General features: G+C 37.5%; 2 protein-coding genes across 4 annotated transcripts; both read left to right on the top strand.

Moving 5' to 3' along the window:
- The first annotated feature begins 1,126 nt into the window (after positions 1–1,126).
- LOC129767639 (uncharacterized) lies at positions 1,127–3,388 on the top strand. 3 transcript variants are annotated; one of them, XM_055768720.1, is made up of 7 exons: positions 1,203–1,283; positions 1,333–1,600; positions 1,674–1,912; positions 1,983–2,116; positions 2,175–2,606; positions 2,667–2,844; positions 2,905–3,388. In XM_055768720.1, the coding sequence occupies exons 3-7, from the start codon at positions 1,703–1,705 to the stop codon at positions 3,037–3,039; spliced, it is 1,089 nt and encodes a 362-aa protein (XP_055624695.1). In that variant the 5' UTR covers positions 1,203–1,283; positions 1,333–1,600; positions 1,674–1,702; the 3' UTR covers positions 3,040–3,388. The 3 variants fall into 3 exon arrangements, with proteins under 3 accessions (XP_055624692.1, XP_055624695.1, XP_055624694.1); XM_055768719.1 differs by having other exon boundaries at positions 1,333–1,607; XM_055768717.1 differs by lacking the exon at positions 1,333–1,600 and having other exon boundaries at positions 1,127–1,283.
- A 4,150-nt stretch (positions 3,389–7,538) lies between these two features.
- LOC129769624 (uncharacterized) lies at positions 7,539–22,698 on the top strand. Its single transcript, XM_055772006.1, has 6 exons — positions 7,539–8,036; positions 21,059–21,168; positions 21,229–21,394; positions 21,457–21,725; positions 21,792–21,969; positions 22,035–22,698. Exons 1-6 carry the CDS (start codon positions 7,827–7,829, stop codon positions 22,173–22,175), a joined length of 1,074 nt encoding a protein of 357 aa, XP_055627981.1. The 5' UTR covers positions 7,539–7,826; the 3' UTR covers positions 22,176–22,698.
- The last annotated feature ends 287 nt before the right edge of the window (positions 22,699–22,985 follow it).

Raw genomic sequence — 22,985 nt, 5'->3', positions numbered from 1 at the left:
AGGATCTGATACCTTGCAATATAAGATGCTCTTACAGAGATGCAATGGTCAATTAAAAATTGATGGAAAAATGTAGTTTGTTCATTTTATAAGTTTAATTATTTTTGCCTCTGATAACAATACCTTTTTCATAGTGTTGATTATCATAAGAACAATAACACTCCTGATCATTGGATCTTTTTTGACATTTCGATTGGATCTTTTTTGACAGCCGTTTTGATTCAGTCCGCATTACCTAGGTGCTAACCGTCAGAATGGAGTAGGTGAATGTTTTGCCGATTAAATCAGACCAACGAGCACATTTCACTGGAATCGCCAGCATAGAACATCACAAATGTATCCAAAGTGAATATCCGTAAGTAGGAATAGTTTCAATTTAGATTTGTATGATAGACTTGTTTATCTTAAATTTATTTCGGAAGCAAACTCATCGATGTTAACGGTCGATACCATCAGAGCTAGGTGTTGCTGCTATCGATGTAAACAATTCCAATAAAGAAATCTGCTTCCGCCGGAATTTCACTGATGATGATACAATCTGATACTGTGAACATTATAGGATACGCCAGCAGCAAAGATATTGTTGTTTCTTGAAAACTTGAAACATTCTTGAAAATAAACCGAGCCATAAGAATGGTCGAGCAGTGCCGCAATCGATCGATGCGGTGCCAGATTGGCACAGTGTTGACTCGAAGTTTGCCTGTCAAACACGATGGTTAGGTCGACAGAATCATTGCAAAATGGCACGATGTCGGCACCGTCGTCGACACAATTTTTTGGGACCGATTTGACACAACAGTGTAGAGTGGGCTTGCACTCCAAGCGTCACACTCTAGTTCTCGAAACTTTGAACCTGCACCTCAGTACAGCATAAAAGACTTAGTCCTCCGTCAAAATATAGCTGTTCGAACGAGCTTCTCAATGATGAATAGAGAGTACTCTGGCTGGGCGAAAAGTTTAAAAATTCTTGTAAAAAAAGAGAAGAACACATTACTTTTTGATTATAAACGTGAATGTTTTACTAAAAACCCTCTCCGTAGACAGGCGTGGACTTTTTTATACCCCCTACTCCCTTTGAAGTGGTCCACGTGGTATGTGGACGGCCCCTTATTTATTTGAAATAAAACTGATATTGTTCTAACTCCGACAAACCCCAGCATCCCCTGCGCCGATGAACTTTTGCGTTCATTCATCGCATAACATACGTACACAAAACAGATCCTTCAGTTTGTGTGTCGATTGTGGAGCGGTAAAGTGCAAACGAATGGCTGTGGATTTTTCAGGTAATATGCATTCATTGAATTTTCCATATTATAATTTCCTATCAAACAGGTGTGACGATTAGCTATTGATTGAAGTTGACATTACATGAATAGAAGCGTATAGATAATGGTCTCATTTGAAACAATTAGCTTACGCTTTTGAATCGATAATCCACTCACTACTAATGCGTCTGTGTCCAGCTGTTCAATTCGATCACATAAGACGCCACCCACCACTACCAACACTGGCCAACATAATTCAGTACCGCTACCGGCAGTGTGAGCTATAAAGTGCACAATACACTGTTTCGCGTGCATCGTCATCTATTGGGGGAACAGTGCGTGGTCTCTTTCGTTCTACCTGTTATTTTTCCCTCATTCTAAAAAAAGAATTTGATTACTGTCCCACAGCCTAAACCGGAAAACGTCTGAACAACGAAATGCTGCATCTGTCCTGCCGGCTGGTCACGCAAGGTTTGACAAAGCCCAATAATTTCACGGTGAGGAATCAGTGTTTTAAGCTGCAGCTCAATTTAGCTCGACAATTTAGTGGAATCGCTCATCTGGGCGGTCAAGGCCGATTGAGAGATATAAGCGACAGCGCCGCTGCTGGTTCAATTATATCTATGGACCATCATCAACGTCATGGGGTAATAAAAGACAAAATTTCCGGATATCAAACAATACGAATTGATATGTGTGACTGTGAAACACTTTCAGCCAATAACGATGACCACAAGAAGCAGCAGTTCAAAGGTAGCACCCGCTAAAATTAAGACCTATAGCGTGACGAAAAATTTGCATTTCTATAGTTCGTCAAGGACAAACTGGAGCAAAGATTCGCAAACTTTGCGGTTAGTGCGTTCAATGGCTTCAAGCCGCGTTCAATGATTAAATGTTCGTATTTTACAGGCTGGATGAACAGCTTGATAAACCTCTGGTGCTTATGTTCGCTTGGCTCCAGGCCACTGAGAAGCACATTAAAAAGTTTGCCGAGTTCTATATCGAGCAGGGCTTCCACGTGCTGGTAGTTCATCTGAGTCCTTGGCAGCTTATGTGGCCAGTGCAGGGATCGCAAGTGGTTGCCGGTGACGTGGTGAAATTTCTCAGAAATAATGATCTCGAACGTGGCGTGGTTTTGCACGGTTTCTCCGTCGGTGGTTACATGTGGGGAGAATGTCTAGTCAAAATACACGAAGATGAGTCCAACAAGCTGGTACTGGATAAGATCAAGGGGCAGGTCTGGGACAGTGCAGCAGATATCACTGAGATCCCGGTGGGAGTGCCGTACGCGGTGCTACCCAAGAACCCCATGCTACAGCGTGCTTTGCGAGGATACATTACGTAATGGAATAACGAAGTGACTGCTCCGATGAGTACAGACTAACTGTTCCCTATTTGTAGTTACCATTTGAAGCTGTTCCAAGAGGAGGCTACTCAGCATTACGAGAAGAGCACCAACATTTACCACAGTGAACCTGTTAGGTGCCCTTCGCTTATGTTTGTCTCGAAATCCGATCCAGTCGGAACGGAGGAAGCTAATCGTAAAGTCATGGCCTCGTGGGAATCGGTGGGTGTGAAGGTAGGTTTAGTTTCAACTGTTCACTAGCAAGAAATTTCATTCCATTTTTTTCTCCTACAGGCAAGCATTAAGTGCTGGGACCGTTCACCCCACGTCGGTCATTTCTACAAACACCATGACGAGTATGTTGATCTGCTTCTGGCGCATCTCAGCTCACTTAACATCGCCGATTATATTCCCAAAGCAAAGCTGTAACCAAAAAAATGATCATTCCGCTGTCTGTGATTTGAATCAATGTTAATCGGTTTTAAAATAATACATTGTATGTTTGCTGTATCTCTATCGCAACAGGTGCTTGCGATTAGTGCGATAAGCACCGGTTAGAAACCAACAAAATCCCGATATCCTACTTTAAGAGAGCTATCAGTTTATCACACATGCTAGTGATTGTAGATGAATTTGTGCACTCGTTATGGCGAGTGGCGAGGAATTAATTCCATATGTTGATTGGTACGAGCGGTCAGCAACAACGAACGGGAGAAATAATGGTTTCGTCCGAATATGAATTCGAATAAATTGATATTGCAGTGGATGGAGAAACTCAGCTGAATGTTCTTTTTTCTTAGAGAAAGCAGGGAGAAACGCTCCTCCTATGGTCACGACCATATACAGTGCAACGTTGTAGAATAATTTAAAACCGTTGTGTGAAGTTTGGAGTTTTTCTCGATCGCTTCATCGTTATGCATTCAGCTGATCCGCTACTTCAAATCCGGTAGCTTCGGTGTGTGTGTGCTGTATTGGATGTTTTGCGTATATATCACACGTAATGCAAATTTTCATCGATACAATGTTGCAACTTGTGTGAATTGCTACTTGATGTATGAATGAGGAAAAGCAACTGCAAAGCTGGAACAGCTTGGGTTTATGAATCAAAGTACAAAGTACCTGATTTCTAACTAAGAATCTTTCAGGAGGCGAACATATTTCATGAAAAAATTTCTAAGCATATAATCGAACCTCCACTTTGAGCCCTGAACTCATAAATAATTTCTATGGGCTCTGTTCGCTTTGAACTGGTTTTTATGAAAAGAAATTGGAAGGTCAGAGAAAATAAAATAAAAAAAAACAAAAAGTGGGTTATATCTGTGGTATAACCGCGAGGTTGACGTAGGACTATCGTTGGTTTACTGATCATTTGTTTGAAGTTGCATTTGAATCAATTCGCATTGAATGGGTGAATGAATATATGGGGTAGTTCGAAAACGAGATCATTACGTTGGAGCCATAAGGTTTTGAGCCTGAACACCTCTGCAACCACATGCAATTCACAAATGACAAATATGAGTATTTTTGTTTCGAATGAAAATTTGTATTCCGTTTGGGTTGGAGGAAGTATGAGTTTTCCACAGCAATTGGGAATATTTTGACTCATGTGTAATTTTTCAATAGGTTAGAGTATTTTTTTACAGTGTTGATGTTTATAAGTGCAAAAAATATTCAGCGAAAAAAATAGTAAACTTGTTTATATACGAAAAAAAATTAATTTGAAAATAATGAAATATGTATTTTTATTTTTTTTTAAATTTTTTTAAATAAGTCTAAGATGGTAAAACTATTTTTGACAAACTTTATGGGACATCGATTTTTTATGAATTTTCGAAACTTTGAATTTTTGTATGTTAACAATAAATATTACTTACAAATTATAAATCCTGATGTTTTTAAAACAAAGAATTTAATTATCAATCTCCTAAATGCAGCGATTCTCGAGATATTTAAAAAAACATTTCTAATTTATTATATTTTTTTAATTTATCTTTTTTTTCAATTTTTCATATAAAATAGAAGTCATGTGGAAAATTTAAAAAGTGAGTCTAAGATGGTAAAACTATTTTTGACGAAATTTGTGGAACATCGAATTCTTATGAATTTTCGAAACTTCGAATTTGTGTATGTTAACAATCATTTTTAGCCACAAATTATTAATTCTGATGTGATTTGAAATAAAAAAAAGCTCTTCATTAATCTCCTTCTAAATGCAGTCATTCTCGAGATATTTTGAAAAATATTTCTAATTCATTGTCTTTTTCATAGTCAATAGACTCTTTTAATATGTTTGTCGTGTTATACCGGCATGTTCATTAAATTTCATGAATTTGCCCATAATTTTCAACAACTCTTCCAAATACATCATTATGGTAAAACTAAATATTTAGGAGTTTCGAAAATTAATAAAAATTCGGAGTTCCACAAAGTTCTTTAAAAATAGTTCTACCATGTTGGACTCATTTTTTAAATGTTCTACATGACTTCTATTTTATATGAAAGAATTAAAAAATATGTATTTTAGATATTGCAAATTAAAGTTTTTTTGTAAATAAAAAAGTACATCAATACTCTATAATTCTATCTAAGACACTATTTCGGTACGACGCATAGGTTTTGAGATATAAATTATCAAAGATTTCTCTTACTAAAATCGATAAGCCCTATTCAAAAGTTACACTTGAGTCAGAAAATTCCCAAATGCTGTTGAAAACTCATGTTTCACCTAACCCAAACAGAATACAAGCTTTCATTCGATTCAAAAATACTCATGTTTTTTCATTTGTCGATTTCATTTGGAATTGCTCATTTGCCTTATTAGTTCTCAAGTTATGCAAATCCGATGATATCGAGCTACCATAGAAACGTTTCGTTTCCCCTAAAACCTCTACATGCCCCATTTGGCTCCATTTGATTGAATAGCTCTCAAGTTATGCAGATATTCGTGTTTAATTTGTATGGCAGCCCCCCAATTAGTGAGGGGGGAGTAGTATCGAACTACTATAGAAATGTTTCGTTCACCCTAAAACCTCCACATGCTAAATTTGGTTCCATTTGCTTGATTAGTTCCCTAATTATGCACAAATTTGTGTTTCATTCGCATGGCTGCCCCATAAAAAAAATATTTACCATTAAAAAAAGGTATTCGAGTGACCTTGCTTCTCGTAAATGCTCTAGAATCTCGCTGTGTTATGATACGTTTATCTCCTTCCAACAGATTATCTGTCTTTTTTTGTTTTTATTTGTTTATATTTCAACATCTCATTCTATGAATCTTATGGCGACTGCTTGAAATTGTCAGCTTTCTTCTACGTGTATGGTTAATGCATGAATGTGATCATTTTAATAAAGCTTATCAGAGTTAAATATAAAAATAACTTCTAATTAAATATAGCTGCAAAAAGTGTATTCGGGTGAATGTGTTTCGGGTAGCTGTCGTTCGGGTAACTGCCTTTCGGGTAAATGTGACACAATCAAATGAAAAATGTAGTCGTACGTCAAAACTGTAGACCACTGTTCCATTGCACAATGGTCCAGGAAGTGCATTTAAATGGAAATTTTCATCTAGAGCTTGACAGATATTCTCTAGGCAAAAATCTTCTCCGACAAAGTTGTTACATATGATGGAGCGCTCATTTTCATGTTGTCAAAGACCAAAATGTTCGATGAAATAAAAAAAAAAATAACTTTCTTATCTTTATTAATAGAGGTAAACTATGTTTGACAATGTTGTAGTTCCAGTTATTTAATACTTTATAGTTTTAGTATAGTTTTTTTCTATCTCTTGAAATAACCGATATAGCGTGTTAAATAAATGTTTTAAATTTTACATGCAAACATTCTTCAAAAGACTTTTTGAGCTTACTAAGGCAAACATTTTGCGATGAAGAATTTGTCAAATATCAGGGACGCAAACCAAAACAAAATAATTCTCTGAAACCATGCAACACGCAAACCAAACAACTCGAAAATTTCGGACAGTTGCATCGATAGCTTTCACTCGGTCGATGCAATCGAATTGCTCGGTATCTATAATAGTAAAAAAAACCCAATGTAGCCAACAAAGAACTCACCCAACCTCAATTTGCCCAATGCCGTTAAGTAAACTTGATACGCGTATTATTGTGAGAGCAAAACTGATTTCCTTCTGTTTTTTCATATCTTTGTTCCTCTGTTTACTATCAATGAGCTATTAATAGCACGCATAAAATATTGAGCCGGTTTATAAGTCTTAGGTTTATACTATCATCCAATTTTATGATTACCACCGGTTCTTTAGAAATATGTATTGTGCATTTGCCGAAACGGAATAGCTCAGCCATCATGCTCAACCCGTTGTATAAATCTACGTGCAAAAGTGTGGAACCGAATCGTATGGTGTATAAATTATTTAAAATACACTTCAATAGAAACACAGAGGATGTTATTGTATCATAAGCGAACGTTCATCATTGTTTTCTATTACTCAAAAAAAGTGTAAAACGAACACAAACTTGACTGTTTCTCAGTTTCCCCTAGCAATTCGTTCCACGCAAGGGTTTAAAGACATGATTCGATGCATGGCCAGGATGGCTCGTGCCCTTTCCAGTTATCAGCAGAGCAATTTCAAGAAAATATAGCTGGCATTTGTCATTCTTTCTTTTGGAATGAATTCCCCGCGGAATTTGAAAATGCATATTAAAATATGCATGTGGGATCTTCAGCAAGAAACATCCAAAGTGAACATTTTCCAAGCAATCTTCCAATTTCAATCCCCCGCATCACTTTGAAACTAGTTTCATGATCAATGCTTGAGGCGTAGGAAACGGTCGAACGGCAGCAACTCCATGCAGTTTGCAAGCCAAACACCGAATCGGTACACGCGAACTTATACTGGTGTAAGTAACTTCATCAATGGCTGGTGCGGATGCTTAAAACGACGATGTAGTATTAGTTCGGCTCGTACCTTTGCACCCTGCGGTTTTCATTCAGTTCTCTTTCATTAAAATATCAGTCGTTTCCCTATTTTCGTAACAGTCGGTAGAAGATTTATTGCAACAGTGTATGCAGAAACTGGCTCCAGAACGATAGCAACTTCGCTTTCATCGATTCCAATTAATCATCATACAATTGAGAATTATTAAGAACAATTGAACATCACAGTCCGTGTACTTTGGACCTTAGAAGCCGATTGTATTGAAGGAAGGCAAACCCAGTGTGTAAATCCTAAAAATACAATGGCGTTCCTATCGGTGCGATTAGCGGCCATAGCGACAGTGAGGAACGCTAACCAAAACATTGGCTACAATGTCCAAAAGATCAGTTCGGACCTGTTGGACCGGCAAATTGGCTCTCTCGCACGGTTTAGTAGCGTGGCCAACAAACATAGGCACAACACACATCCGAGCAGATTGCTGCTGAGTGCTACCGCAGTTTCTCATCAACACGTAAGCGCAACAAAAAGGTTCTCGCACTCTGTCTCATATGTTTCTAATGTAATAACATACGAAACACAAAGATAAGGTGTTTGGTTTTTTAGCGGTAACTTTCCCATGTTTATGAATGCATTATCCAATGCAGCCCATTGAATGCATCTCGTTACCAAGTATCGGATTATGGAGTCGAATAATTGTGGCAGAGGGGAAACTGTTCGTATTTTGTATGGATTCGCTACGTGACAACTAGTGGTGACAGTGTGTACTGTATTTGCAGAAATGCCAGGAAAATACTAATACCTATCCTTGTGGTATTTGAACTTCTGCATCTGCTTTCAATAGTTTATATGGGCAATTAGTTCTTATTACGTTATATACCCGACTATCTAATTATAAATTCATAGTAGCCAAGAAGATTGGATAAGTTAAAATGAACTTTTTTGTGAGAATTCAAAATCTACGTTTTCAGCTTGCTCATTCAATGTTCAAAATTGGGGTGTAGAAAAATAGAATCGAATATGTGAGTAAAGTTTTTAGAATTTCATTCAAATGATTGTCCCTTCCTTTGTGTGCAATGTACTGTTTTTCACGGAAAATGTACCGCCTAAGACAGAGATTCCTCACGAGAATTTGGCACAACACCAAAACATCTCATTGGAAATATTTGTTGGGAAGATAAATTTACGACTGTTCTAGATGATTCATTCCTACTCTTAAATTCATTCCAGTTTCTATAACTTACTGCTTTCCATTTCGAGAATATTTGGATACTTTCATCTACGATATGACGCAGATGAAAGCTCTGGTAGTATGGTGTTTATGGGAGAACTTCCTGTCGTTTTATTATCACGATTTTATATTGATCATTTTTGAATAGAGGCGAATGAACTGAAAAGTTTAAAGCCTCTTTAATTCAACATCATCATCATCATCATTGATCATTGTCGACAATTGCAAGCCTTATTCCCGGTACATATCACGAATTTTATTACAACACGAATCTGATGAGTGTTTGAACCAATTGTATGCAGTTATAGTGGATAGTATCTGCCGCCAACTACTATAACGTAACAGCAATCTTTTCCTGGTGTATTCTGTGCTCCGATATGCACTTGCAAGCACAGCTTGGGTCAACCGTTGCTTAGAAAATAAACGTTAATTGTAAAATAGAATTTTTATCGAATAATTTTTTTTATAAAAATGTCTAATGCAAATTCAAATAATGATCGTTCGAAGCACCTTCCGAGTCTTTCGTCTTTCTGAGAATTTTAAAACTTCAAAGTAAGAAAGTAACCATTGAACGGATGCTTCATAATTCATCGAATCCTTTGAGACGGTATAGATCAGGGTTTCTCAAAGTGGTCGATATCGACCCCTTGGCGTCGACTCCGGTTTCCCAGGGGTCGACAAAAACGAAAATTGATTTTAGGGGTTGACGAGGTCTGAAAATCGACCCCTATAAAATAACACAAGTTCTTATTTGAAATATTCAAGATGCTGCATGAGCTGTGTTACGTGAACCACTCTGTTATTAGACTGACTAATATTTTAGTAGAAAGTATTATTGCTGTACATTTTAAAAACTCAACGAGGCGATGAGCGTGCGCAAGATGGAAAGAAAAAAGTGCAAAAAGTACAAAAGGAAATATTCGGCAAGTAAAAAAAAATCAGTTCAAGTTTTTGTATTCTTCTCTGTATTTTAAACATATACGCGTTTGAGCACGAAGGAAGTCATCATCAAACTCATGTCCAAACATGCCCCTGATATTTACGTGTAAAACAAGCTTGTGCTTAGGTTGCAAGTTCATTTGCGTTCTGAAATACGTAGGAGCTGGAATGATAATGGGCCTGATCACGAACGTCACTTCACGGTGAAAACGAAGTGAATTGTATACAACCTTATTACGGTTGTCACCGTGTGTAGAATCCAGAAGAGTTCATCCGTCGTGACAACTTTGATGAATTCGGTGTTACTATGAATACCACGATACTATCATGTCACAGAGAAAAACAGGTATATTTGTCACTTGTGTTTTAGATGATGAAAGCTAGTCACGCGGAATGGAGTAAGTTTAATTTCGTATTTATTTAGCTTTTTTGTTATCATTTTGAATATTGTCTTGTCTTGTTCAAGAAACAAAAGATATACAAACAGCAATTTACCCGCCTGGTGGCCTTTTTAGAACGAAATTCTGACGTATCCAGAGGATGTAAATTTGTTTATTAGGATTCGATAAATGCGCTATGGGATGTAATTGAGGACTAAAAATGTAGCTCCCGTAGACCGATTGAAACATGGCGAAGGTCTACTTCCGATTGTCTAGAATGAACAGAAATTTTTTGTTTCTATTTTTAGGATGAGACTAAGAGAGAGTTGCAATAACATAAAACGGCAATGGAGATTATGATTTATTGTGTATAATATTGATTTGTTGATATAAAATAATAACTGTAAAGTTTTTCCAACACTGCAGAGCTAGTTTTTGTAATTCAAACATTCACAATTGGCGGACCCGACCAGAATCAGGGCGATAGTTATAATTTTTCACGTTAGATATTTTCAACGGTATTGTTTTGAAGACATACTTTGAATGAAAGAATATTGAAAAAATGCTGACCAGTTTCTGTTTAAATCATTAAATCAAACCTCATGTCCCGTTTATCACATTAGATGAGAATGGGAAGGATAAGAGGATTAAACTTCAGAAACCCATGTGGAATTATACTAATCGTGAGGCGGATAAATTTTGGTTTGTTCTGAGATATGGAAGATATTATTATGCATCAAAATTGTAGAAACGGTTCATAAAAGTGATTCTAAATATTTCTCACTATTCAAACGAGTAAGACAGAGCTAAGTACAAGAGTATGCGAGATTTCGATTATTAAACATAATAGTCATGTTTTATCTCTAGCGTAAAATTACATTTCTATATGATCAACAACTACATTATTCCCGAGCAACCAAGTATTCCTCCTTATCTTTGAGCCAGCATTTGATTCAGCAAACTAATCATTGAGGTATAATCGCAAACTTGTCATTCTAAAACTTACGATTAATTAAATGGAATATTATCGTTGAAACGTCCGAAATTATGCAACCGACACAACGTTCAAACACCCGACATTATTCAACCAACATGTCCCTTATAAACGGGGATGAACACTTTCACTTCACGGAGTTCATTTTTACACGCAACTGTCCGTGACAATGATGAAAAGATTAAGTGAAGTGTACGTGACGTGCCAGCGTACACGGCAGTGATGTTCGTGATCAGGCCCAATATACTCATCTTCTAATTTCATTCAAGAGATAACAACGTATTTACATAGCTATATAAAGTGAACTAGAATAATGTGATTGAAAAAGAATTTACAAAATGATTGGTTACTTGTGTGCATGGCGTAACAAAAAAAAATATTTTGGGAAACTTGAGATGGGTCGCGAATAGGATTGGGCGATCTTGGATCGATATCCAGAAGATCAATATTTTCCTTTCCGATTTTTCGGATCGATTCTTTGTTCTTAGAAAAATCACGAAAATCGATCTTTTCTTTTCGATCTTTCTATCTTTCCTATCTTTTTCATAAACATTGGATCCCGTTCAAGGTTGTCAAACTAGTGGTCGTAAATTTAGCAGAAGCGGATTGGTAGATTTGGTGATTACAAAATAAGTGGTCATAAGTTATATTTGCACTATCACTAGACACATTCACATTCTGACAGTGAAAATTGTGACGAAATTGGATGGTGACAAGGGGCCGGGGCCGAAGCGTTCTTTTCTGAAACTGGAACTACCACCAAGATTTCGACTAAATGCCGGACATATGGCACGGTTGGATTTTATGAGATTACTGTTAGTGGAGTTCTGGATGAATATTAGCTGTTGAATTTCTGATAATAATTTTCAATTAATTTATTGAATTGAATAATTCCATGACAATTCAAGATAAATGCCCTAGGAAGTACTGTTTTTCTGGGTTTTCAAGTTTTTTTGTGACCTTCATTCTGAGAAATTTGAATTTCTTTGCAGTTTCAATAGAAATGTGAAATGTTTATACCATTTTTGAAGAAAAAACAACAGTTATATTGAACAAGTAGATAAATTGGACAAAGGCATTCGATTTTTCAAAGATCGATTTTTTGGTACCAATTTAATCAGTGAATCGATCCTTACGCCGTTTAGAAAATCGATCCGTCAAGATTGATCTTTTTCTAAAGATATCGCCAAATCCTAGTCGCGAAGAGGGAAAAATGTTATTAAATTTATTATAGACCAACAGATTTTCTCTCCAGCTGGACGAGTCTACATTACCCAGCAATGAAAAAAAAACTTAGTAATGTATATGTTATTAGGGTATGTTCGAGATATTAAAGATGAAAATATGTGCCAATAAATGATTTTTGCCACATAAATGAAGACTGATACCAGAGGAGAATCGATTATTCAGGCCGCGGAACATTTTTTTAAACCGAGAAAGCTATTCCATGGAAGACTGATTTGGTTTAGTTGATTGATGGAAATATCTTCCATGGAAGACTGATTTGGTTTGGTTGATTTAGATTTGGTTGGTCGTCACAGTGGTTTTACAGCTCACGACTGCGTGAGGTACTGGTCATTCACTGCGCGATTCACAGACAGCATTTAGTAGCAAAAAATCTGAACCCTAGATTGCATCAGTCTTCACTACATGTTATAAGTGCTATCAAAAAGCTTCGAAGCAATTCTTTGAACACTCGATTATTTGCTCTGCTATATGAGAAAAACGACGGAATCTTTACTCGGTTACTTCTACACGCTGACTATCCTGTGGCTCTTAGCAAGATTTTCAGATTAATTTTTTTAACTTGTGTTTCAGTTGCAAGGTGACGATTTCAACTCGGTTGAAACAATATCGATAATATCGGCCTTTCTGACGAAACTTTAAAATCAAAATTTAAGCAGAAAAGAATATCCACAGTTTCCGCATTTGACAAAATTATCACAAAAACTTCAAGACCATGCTGTATTACCATATGTCACTCACTTGGACGCATTACACAAAGATTTTACTAAGATGTTTGAGGATTTTCAAAATTTTCAAATTTAAATGCCATGGAATGAGCCATAGTGATAATGCAAGAAAAGTTGATTATGATCAGCACAGATGAGGAGCTCAAGCAGGAGCTCACCCAAGGTTGTCATAAGTTCCGGTAATTTGTATTAATAATTATTAATTACGCTTGATATTTACAAAATTTTATGTCTATTTATTTGGTTGAATATGATGAGAAAATATGTTTTTTCTGTATTATAGTGACTTTCAATACTTTTGGCTGGTTTGTCACATTACTTCCAATTTTTTTGAATAATGTCGGGAGTGTGAATTGAACTCGTGACCTTTTGCGTGAGAGGTACGGATGTTACCACTACGCCAGATCGCCCCCATGAAAAATAATGTCATGTTTACTCGTTTAACTAACTGCAATGTTTCTAAATTGGTAATTATTCAGTAAGAAAAAAAACTAAAGATAGTGTTTTCGAAGAATTTTGGTTATGGGAGTCTGAGGTACGACTCCATTCAGGAAAAAAGGGTCTCTTGCACAAAATAGTTTGAGAACCCCTGGTATAGGTGATAATGTTTGCATTAAAAAATGAACAATTTTCGAATGGCCATAAAAAAACTACAACAAGATAATTAAATAGGACAAATGTCTCATAAAACATAATTTTTTTGACCATGTTTCTAAAATATTTGAACGCCCTGTCGGGCGGGCTTCAGGGAAATAAGAGGAACTTTTGCCATTGCTGTCGGAAACATACTTGTGGACATGTTTCTTTAGTTCTTTCTTAGGGTGCTCATACACTGTTTGGCCGAAGCCAAATATTTGACTCTTTTTGGCAGATACTTCCTAACATCCTAACTATTCGCGAATGCAACGTGAAAAATATAAAATCCGCAGCTACCTAAATCCAAGAGCTTTTATTTCCCAGTTTCAGCTCACGAAAAATAACCAAATAACGATGGGACGGCCATATAAAGGGTGTGTCACATCAAATTGCATCACGGAAAAAACGCTGTAGAAATTTAATTTTTAGGAATTATATCTTCAGCTTTGGTTTTATAATCGGATAAGAGTGTATAGATCACGTTGGCCATGCTTCACTGTCAATTTTTCTTAAATTTGGAAAAATGTCGTCGAACGAAAAAGAGCGTCGTGAATTAATCTTGTACACTCATTTCGAGAATCCGGAGTTGTCACATCGGGACATCGGTATGATGCTGGGAATCGTCCAATCCACGGTCAGCAGAGTACTAAAATGATACTTCGAGAACCTAACCATCGACCGGAAGGTGAAGAACGGCAAAAATGGCTGCTGCGTCAGTGAAAAAGATCACAAGCGCGTAGTTAAGCAGTTTAGACGTGATCCGAGAAGTTCGGTCCGGGATGTCGCCAATAAGCTGAATTTGTCAAGTTCATTCGTCCAGCGGACCAAGCAGCGGAAGGGCCTGCGTACATACAAGGTTCAGAAAGCTCCTAACCGCGACGAAAGGCAAAACATGGTGGGGAAGACGCGAGCCCGGAAGCTGTACACCGAAATGCTGACGAAGCCGCATTGACTGGTAATGGACGACGAAACCTACGTCAAAGTGGACTTTCTTCAGCTGCCGGGCCTGTTGTTCTTCTCCGCAGAGGACAAATTCAGCGTTCCGGAGGAGATTTGCAAGCAGAAACTATCCAAGTTTGCCAAAAAGTACATGGTGTGGCAAGCGATCTGCTCTTGCGGAAAGCGGAGCGCCCCCTTCGTGATGACCGGCACGGTAAACGGGCAGGTTTACCTTAAGGAGTGCCTACAGGAGTGTTTACCTTAAGGAGTGCCTATTCAAAGGACGTGTTGGAGTGGTACGAAGCCAACGGGGTCACCTTCGTGCCAAAGGAAATGAACCCGCCCAACGCGCCGGAGCTTCGCCCAATAGAGAAATATTGGGCGATTATGAAGCAGGCCCTCTGGAAGAACCCAAAAGTTGTCAAATCGGAGACGGACTTCAAGAGAAAATGGATTTCTGTTCAAAAAAACCTACAACCTGACGTTGTACAGACCCTTATGGACGGGGTAAAGAGGAAGGTGCGAGCATACGGGCTTGGGCTCGAAGTATGATTAAAAAGAAAATGCCAAAAGTTGTTTAATAGTTTTTATTTTACTGTCTAAAATTTTCAAAAGGATCGGTCTACTGGGCGAATTTCTACAGCGTTTTTTCCGTGATGCAATTTGATGTGACATACCCTTTACACATGAAAAAATATTGGTCAAAAGAGATAATTCCCCGCTTTTAGAGTCCTTTTTTCTTCATCCCAAAATCTGGAATTCAAATGCATATGTTACTTCTTCGTAGTCGCGTTCGACGACTCGTCGACAATGCTCAGATTTATACTCAGATTTATAACTGGCCCGGCAAACTTCGTCCCGTCCAAAATGGATTTACACTCCTATACTCGCGCATTGGTCTGTCAGACCGACAAATCAATAATTCGTTTATTTCTCAGAAAATATCAACACTACGACTTTGTGATTCTCTCTAGCTCCGTTATTCGTCGTTCGTCATCGTTTAGCGTATCGCATGTGTTGGTACAAAGGGGACGTGTGCCACTTTTTTACCACTTTCGGTCTGACACACCGACGCGAGTATAGGGGTAACTTTTTTGGACAAGTGCCTTTTTTTCATATTCTAGAATATTGTTGAATGAAATGTATAAATTAATGTTAGTGGCGTGGAATATTTATTATTTATAATGCATAAGATAATTACCGGACTTTTCTTATTTGATTTTAGTCCCTTTAATAACTGGATTGAACGGATCCATATATTAACTTTTTCGTCATTAGATTCATACGTACAAAATATAAATGTTTGACTTTTGTATAGTTATTCGCTAAATATAATGGTCATACATATACATACTTGCGAAAGAATTTCACTTGTGGAAGAATTGTAAACAGTAAACTATAAACTAATCGGTACCTAATGGTAATTTTTAACAGTTTCAGTTTCGGGGATATTTTTTTACAATGGACAATATCGACAAGAAAACAAGAAAAAGAAAAGGAAGTTCCTAGAAATCCTTTTATATAATCTTTTTTCTTAGTTTACCAAAAACACAGAGACAAAGAAAATTGGAAATATGCAAATTTTATATTCCAGAACCTTTATCATCCGGTAATTATCTAGAAGCTCGTTATACAGGATTGTTCAAAGTAACTATTAACTAGATGCTTCATACTTCATCGAGTAGTTTCTTATGATAGAGACCAGCGGGCCGCAAAAAATAAATAAGGGTGGTGTCCAAGTCAAGCCAAAAATTAAGAGTTCGAAGGTCGAAAAATAATGAATTTTCGTGATTTTTTTCGGATGTTAGAAATAAAGTGAAGGGTTCGGTTATTTCGGTTATTGCTGAACCGGCAAAATTCGTCCCGCCCAAAATTTATTTTTCGTTATCACATCCACGTTTTCTTACTAAGCACTGTTCATGGGTCCAATCGCAGAATTATTCATTGATTGATCTTCTAATCTACCCTTTAAAATTACCTTTTACTATAAAATTCCTAATACTACTACCAAAACTCGACATTATAATATCAGATTATTTTCAGACACAATTCTCGTTCAAGATTCTTCAACCACTTGTAAATAACATGTTTCTCCGTTACGTTACATGTCAAATTTGGTTTTATTTGCTTGATTAATTATCGAGAAATGCAGAAATTTGTGTTCCATTTGTATGGCAGAACCAGCCCTCCCCCCTTCCCCTTAAAGGGGGAGGAGTATCTAACCACCATAGATTCATTTATTGCACCCTGAAACCTCCACATGCCAAATTTCATTTCATTTGTTCGGTTAATTCTCGAGAAATGCAGAAATTTGTGTTTCATTTGTATGGCAGCCCCCTCTTAGAGAGTGGGTGGAGTGTCTCACTGCCATAAAAACATTTATTGCACCCTAAAACCTCCACATGCCAAATTTGTTTTTTTTGGCTTGATTATTTCTCGAGTAATGCGGAAATTTGTTTTTCATTTGTATGGCAGCCCCCTCTTTCAGAGGGGCGTGGAGTGCCTAACCACCATAGAATTATTTATTTCACCCTTAAACCTCTATATGTCTAATTTGGTTCCATTTATTTGATTAATTCTCGAGTAATGAGAGGGGAGAGGAGTATCTAACCACCATAGAAACATTTATTGCACCCTAAGGTTTCCATATGCCTAATTTGGTTTAGTTTGGTTGAATAATTCTCGAGTCATGCAAAAAATTCTGTTTCATTTGTATGGCAACCCCCCCCCCTCCCCCCTAAGAGAGAGGGAGGGGTATCTAACCACCATAGAATCATGTATTGCACCCTAACCCCTCCACACGGCAAATTTGATTAATTCTCGAGAAATTTAAAAATTTGTGTTTCATTTGTATGCGTAGATGCTGTCTGAAAATCGGTACCTTTCTGGTGGTATCGGTTCTGAAGCAAGGGGATGTCACAGAACGAAGTCCAATGAATATTTAGAAACTTCAAGGAAATACATAAAGTTTTACATTGGGGTTACAACATTTCTGGGGGCATAAGCTTACCAAAAATAAAAAAAAAATTCGTTTCGTTCGACCGTCCAAACCGGGATCACCTTTAATGCTAGCGTATTTTGGCACATTGACAAGGGCTCTCACTGAGTGAGCAAGCGTTCTGCGAAGGCCAATTTGCGGAAAAAAAATTCACCTACAATTTTCCACCGAAGAACACTGCTCCCACCGCTGAAAAATACCTTCTTCACAACCGTCTTGAAAAGCATTGCACTTTGACGCTATTTTTAACCCCGAAGTAATGCACGATTAAACGAAAATTTATTGATCGAGCAGAAAGAGTCGCCAATAAATCATTCACGATTTATTAGTCATCCTACAAGCGACCTGTTGGCAGTGGTAATTTGATCTTTTCTCTACAGCCGAATGAACTGAGAAAGCTTGAGAGTCTGAGAAAGTCTCTAGAATTCAAAACATTATCATCATTACACTAATATATCCGAACACGCTTCTAAATTAACAGAAGTTCTTTTTAAGCAAAAAATTAAACAAATTAATTCGCCTTTGATTACTCCGGATATTATTTTCGAATGCATCGGCCATCGCGCACTCAGTATGTATCGCGAATATTACCCTCGTGCTAAACACAGTGCGGCTCGTGCCATCCGACGACATGCACCAACCGCTACCAAACTTGACTTCGATCTACGTAGGACAACGTCTTTCATTTCTATACTATTTCTATACAAACACAGTGCGGTGTATGCGTTCCAATAGCTAAAAATTGCTTTGGAAATAAATCCCAAAAATCTATTTCTAGCATAATTGTTCGATGAGTCATTTATGCCCGCTCTGGCCAAACTCGTTTTTAGTTTGCTACCGTGTGGAACGAACGTGCAACGTTTTTCACCTAAGAGTGCATCCGCAGAGCATGCACGAACGAAGCTCTATGCTTGTACTTGCTTGGACTTTTCAGAAATCGTAGAATATTTACTCATTGAGAATTGATTCAGGTGAATCATCAAATGAATTATTACTAAACCAACGGTAGTCCTACGTCAACCTTGCAGTTGTATCACAGATACAGCCCACCACTAATTTTTATAGATTTTTGTAATTGCAATAGCTTTTCAAAACTGGCTTGAAAATTTTTTGGGCTATGGAAAATAGTGTTTGGGTCAATAAGTAACAAACTCATACACATTTTATTTTTCGAAAGTGATTGACAGCCGGCGAAGAGATATCAACACTCAAATCGTTGCACATCAAACTTAACGCTCTCGTTTTGGTAATTTGAAACTTACACCCCAGTACAGATGCAGAAATAAAATGTGGTGCATGAACACAGGAGCACTCTACGCTAGACGGAATGAAAATCGACACGGTGCCTCCATCGAACAAAATTGCACCACTGTTTGCGATATCTATCTTCCGTTCTTCGTTTGCATCTTGCAAAACAGCTGGATCTGTCATCGGCAATGAGAAAGATTGCTGTCTACTACGTGGAGTGAAACTGTGTCTTAAAAAATGATGATCATCATGGGTTGAATAATGAAGGCTTTAAAATTTCTTAATTCATTCGAAATTGGCTTTGAAAAGAGCCAATTTGGAAAGCTAAACTCAACTCTCAGCTTTGAGAAAAGCCATTTGGAAAATCTCGCTGTCGTCTTGTCGCTAGCTGGATGGCTGATGAATTGCGAATGCTGTGAAATTGCGAAAAGCTTGTTTATACTCAATAAATACAAAACGAGCGGAGCTTAAATCACATTATTAACACTCCTATACTCGCGCATTGGTCTGTCAGACCGAGAAATCAATAATTCGTTCATTTCTCAGAAAATATCAACACTACGACTTTGCGATTCTCTCTAGCTTCGTTATTCGTCGTTCGTCATCGTTTAGCGTATCGCATGTGTTGGTACAAAGGGGACGTGTGCCTCTTTTTTCGCACTTTCGGTCTGACACACCGACGCGAGTATAGGAGTAACTTTTTTGGACAAGTGCCTTTTGTCATATTGTAGAATATTGTTGAATGAAATGTTTAAATTAATGTTAGTGGCGTGGAATATTTATTGAATATAATGCATAAGATCATTACCGGACTATTCTTATTTGATTTCAGTCCCTTCTGTAACTGGATTGAACGGATCCATATATTAACTATTCGTCGTTAGATTCATACGTGCAAAAGCAAAATATAAATGTTTGACTTTCGCATAGTTTTTCGCCAAATATAATGGTCATACATATACACACTTCTGAAAGAATTCCATTTGTGGAAGAATTGTAAAAAATAAACTATAAACTAAACGGTGGCTTATGGTAATTTTTAACAATTACAGTTTCGGGGATATTTTTTTTATAATGGACAATATCGACAAGAAAACAAGAAAAAGAAAAGGAAGTTCCTAGAAATCATTTTCTATCATCTTTTTATGCCTCATCTATAAAAAGGCATTAATTCTTAGTTTATCAAGAATAAATGGACAAAGAATATGCAAACTTCACATTCCAGAACCTTTATCATCTGATAATTATCTAAAAGATCGTTATACATTCTTCTCTTCGATAAAAGACCCGGAAAATACGCAACAACTGCATGAAATGTAAAAAATATGTTTGTTTCGAGCATGCAGTTATGCTATGTTCTTATTCTTACTCAAATGAAACCACAATCGATTAATACGTTTTTGTGTTATTTTATAACTCTTTATACTTCCATTAATTATACTCAGTTGCTTACTTTTAATTAATTACAGTGAAAATTTTGAATTTCGTTATTTGTGTTGGAGTATCGAAAATTACTCTGTTTTGAGGAGGCTGAATTAGATGACTATTAAAACATAATAAAGACGAAGAAAACACATTTTTCGAGTTTTTTCATTCAATCATACCCTCTTCTTCGAATAAATGCTAATAAAGCCTGAAAATACACAATGGCAACATTGCAAAGAAGTTCAATTTTCGGTCTGTGACACCGTGCGCGAATATACGTGTTATGATTTTACACGCGAGTACAAGAGGGTTAAAGAATTCACATTGTCCGTAGGACGAATGCTGCAATTGCGAATTCTATTTCATGGAAACGTACTCTGTTTTCTGATGTGGCATCATTACTGAAAGACGTAGTCCTGCGGTAAAAAATATGTAATGATTTCTTAGATTTTCATTATTGTTACGAATACAAAATAGTTTAAAATAAAGTATCACCAGATCCGGCCACATGCGGCCCGGAGGCCACAGTTTGAGTATAGCTGGTATAGACGATAATGTCTGATAAATAGCCTCAAAGGTGGTTCAACTTTGATACATAACTATTAAGTTTTTCGGAATAAATCACTTGATTTTTTTACATTTTTAACTATTATATTATCATTGAAAATAGATTATATATTCATTAAATTTATTCGCTGGTAAGCTAAAATCCCACATTGCACGAAAAAGAACCATTCCAAGGTCAATTCTTAACTGAATCTCTAATCTTCTAGGTCAACATGGCGGTGCCCAGTCGGAGTCTCACGATACAGGAAATCTCTCGATGCCTTCAGATGTACTCCGAGGATCGGAGGAACGTTGAGAAGAACCCGAAAACGCTTCAGTAATTTTTGGTGTACCGATAGTTAACAATGTGTCAACCGTTTCGAAATCACTCTTTTAGACTGAAAGCCGGCTGCGCTAAGCCGACGGTGTTGATGTTCGCATGGCTCAACGCAAAGCAAAAACATCTGTCGAAATACGCCAAATTGTACACTGATCAGGGCTTCGATGTTGTCGTGGCTCATCTCACTCCCTGGCAGTTGCTGTGGCCAGTTAAGGGCAGTCAGGTATGTTACAATCGCTCCTCCATGCTTAGCAAGGAATTCAATCTGATTCGATGTTCCAACAGCTCGTGGCCGCCAACATCGTGAAGTTCATAAAGAATAACGATTTTAAAAATGGACTCATCATCCATGGATTCTCGGCTGGCGCTTATCTGTGGGGCGAATGTTTAGTGCACATTGCCCGAGATCTCCAGAATTACCAGACGGTGTTGGATCGTGTGAAAGGCCAAGTTTGGGACAGCGCTGCTGACATCACGGAAGTGCCTGTGGGTGTACCCAGGGCCATGTTTCCCAAAAATCCCAAACTACAGAATGCATTGCGAAAATACATGATGTATGGTTTGCTAACTGCAAAGAAGCATCGGTGACAATACTATCAACTCAATTTCCCCCCTTTCAGATATCACATGAAAACCTTCCACGAATCTGCCACGTCCCATTACATCCGGTCAAGCCAGATGTTCCACACTAATTTGCTGAGGTGCGCAGCTCTTTTCCTGGTGTCTAAAACTGACCCCGTCGGCACGGAGGTGGCGAATGGTCGCGTACGAGACAGTTGGGAAAGCAACGGAGTAAAGGTGACAATTGCAATAGTATGTAGGGTGAACGCATGAACTAATAACGGTTAATTCGATTCGCACAGTGCACCTTCAAATGCTGGGATAATTCACCTCACGTGGGCCATTACCTGAAGCATAAGGATGAGTATGTAGATCTCTTGTTTACACACCTACGACAACTTGATCTGGGCGGCATCAAACAGACGTTGCGTGCGAAGGTGTAACGTGCTCAACCATGTGATATTTAAAAACAATATATGAAAATATAATCGAACGATACAGTAGAGTCCCGATTATCCGCAATATGGTGGCAAAGTCATCATGAGGTGCAAATACGAAAAAGATATTGCAGCTTGAAAACTATGCATGCAAATTAAGTCGTGTACACAATAGACAAATTCCGGGTAGGCCTACAGAATCACGATGTGCAATGAAACCGTCAGGACAATCCGCACCGCGGATCAACCTCTCGCAGGTAATCGGTGCTTTACTGTAGTTGGTAAATCTAAGTTTGATGATCTGTTTGCGACTAGAAAAGTATTAGACACCTACTTTGGAGAATATAATTTTATTTTGGAACTCGAATAAAATGTCCAGAAGGTTTGGGAAAGCCTGGATATTGTGAATGATTGAAACAAACGGTTATATTGTATTCATACTTAGCACGTTTGTTTGTAATTATGTATTGAGAAAAATTGGCCAAGGAAATAAAATATATGCCTATCTTGAATAAAAGGATCATTTTTATGGGAGTCTAAGGAATTCTTGTATTATGTCACATTATGTCACCAAACAGCAATGATGATTATTTATACAATATAATATTACATACATAATATACTATGTTGGATTTCATAAACTGCACTATATGAGTTTGGGGAAAGAAAAATCCATAATTTTACACAAACTTCGAGGCTTTATTTAGATCAGATCCAGGTCAAATATTCACCAGCCACATGATATATGCCTGACAAATGAATTCATCAGCGACTAGGGAAAAAGAGGGGAATTTGGACCACCTAAGCAAATCGCCT

This window comes from Toxorhynchites rutilus, chromosome 2, assembly GCF_029784135.1.
Source record: "Toxorhynchites rutilus septentrionalis strain SRP chromosome 2, ASM2978413v1, whole genome shotgun sequence".
NCBI lineage: Eukaryota > Metazoa > Arthropoda > Insecta > Diptera > Culicidae > Toxorhynchites > Toxorhynchites rutilus.
Note: the sequence above shows the minus strand (reverse complement) of the source record. Positions and strands in the feature narration are given on the sequence as shown.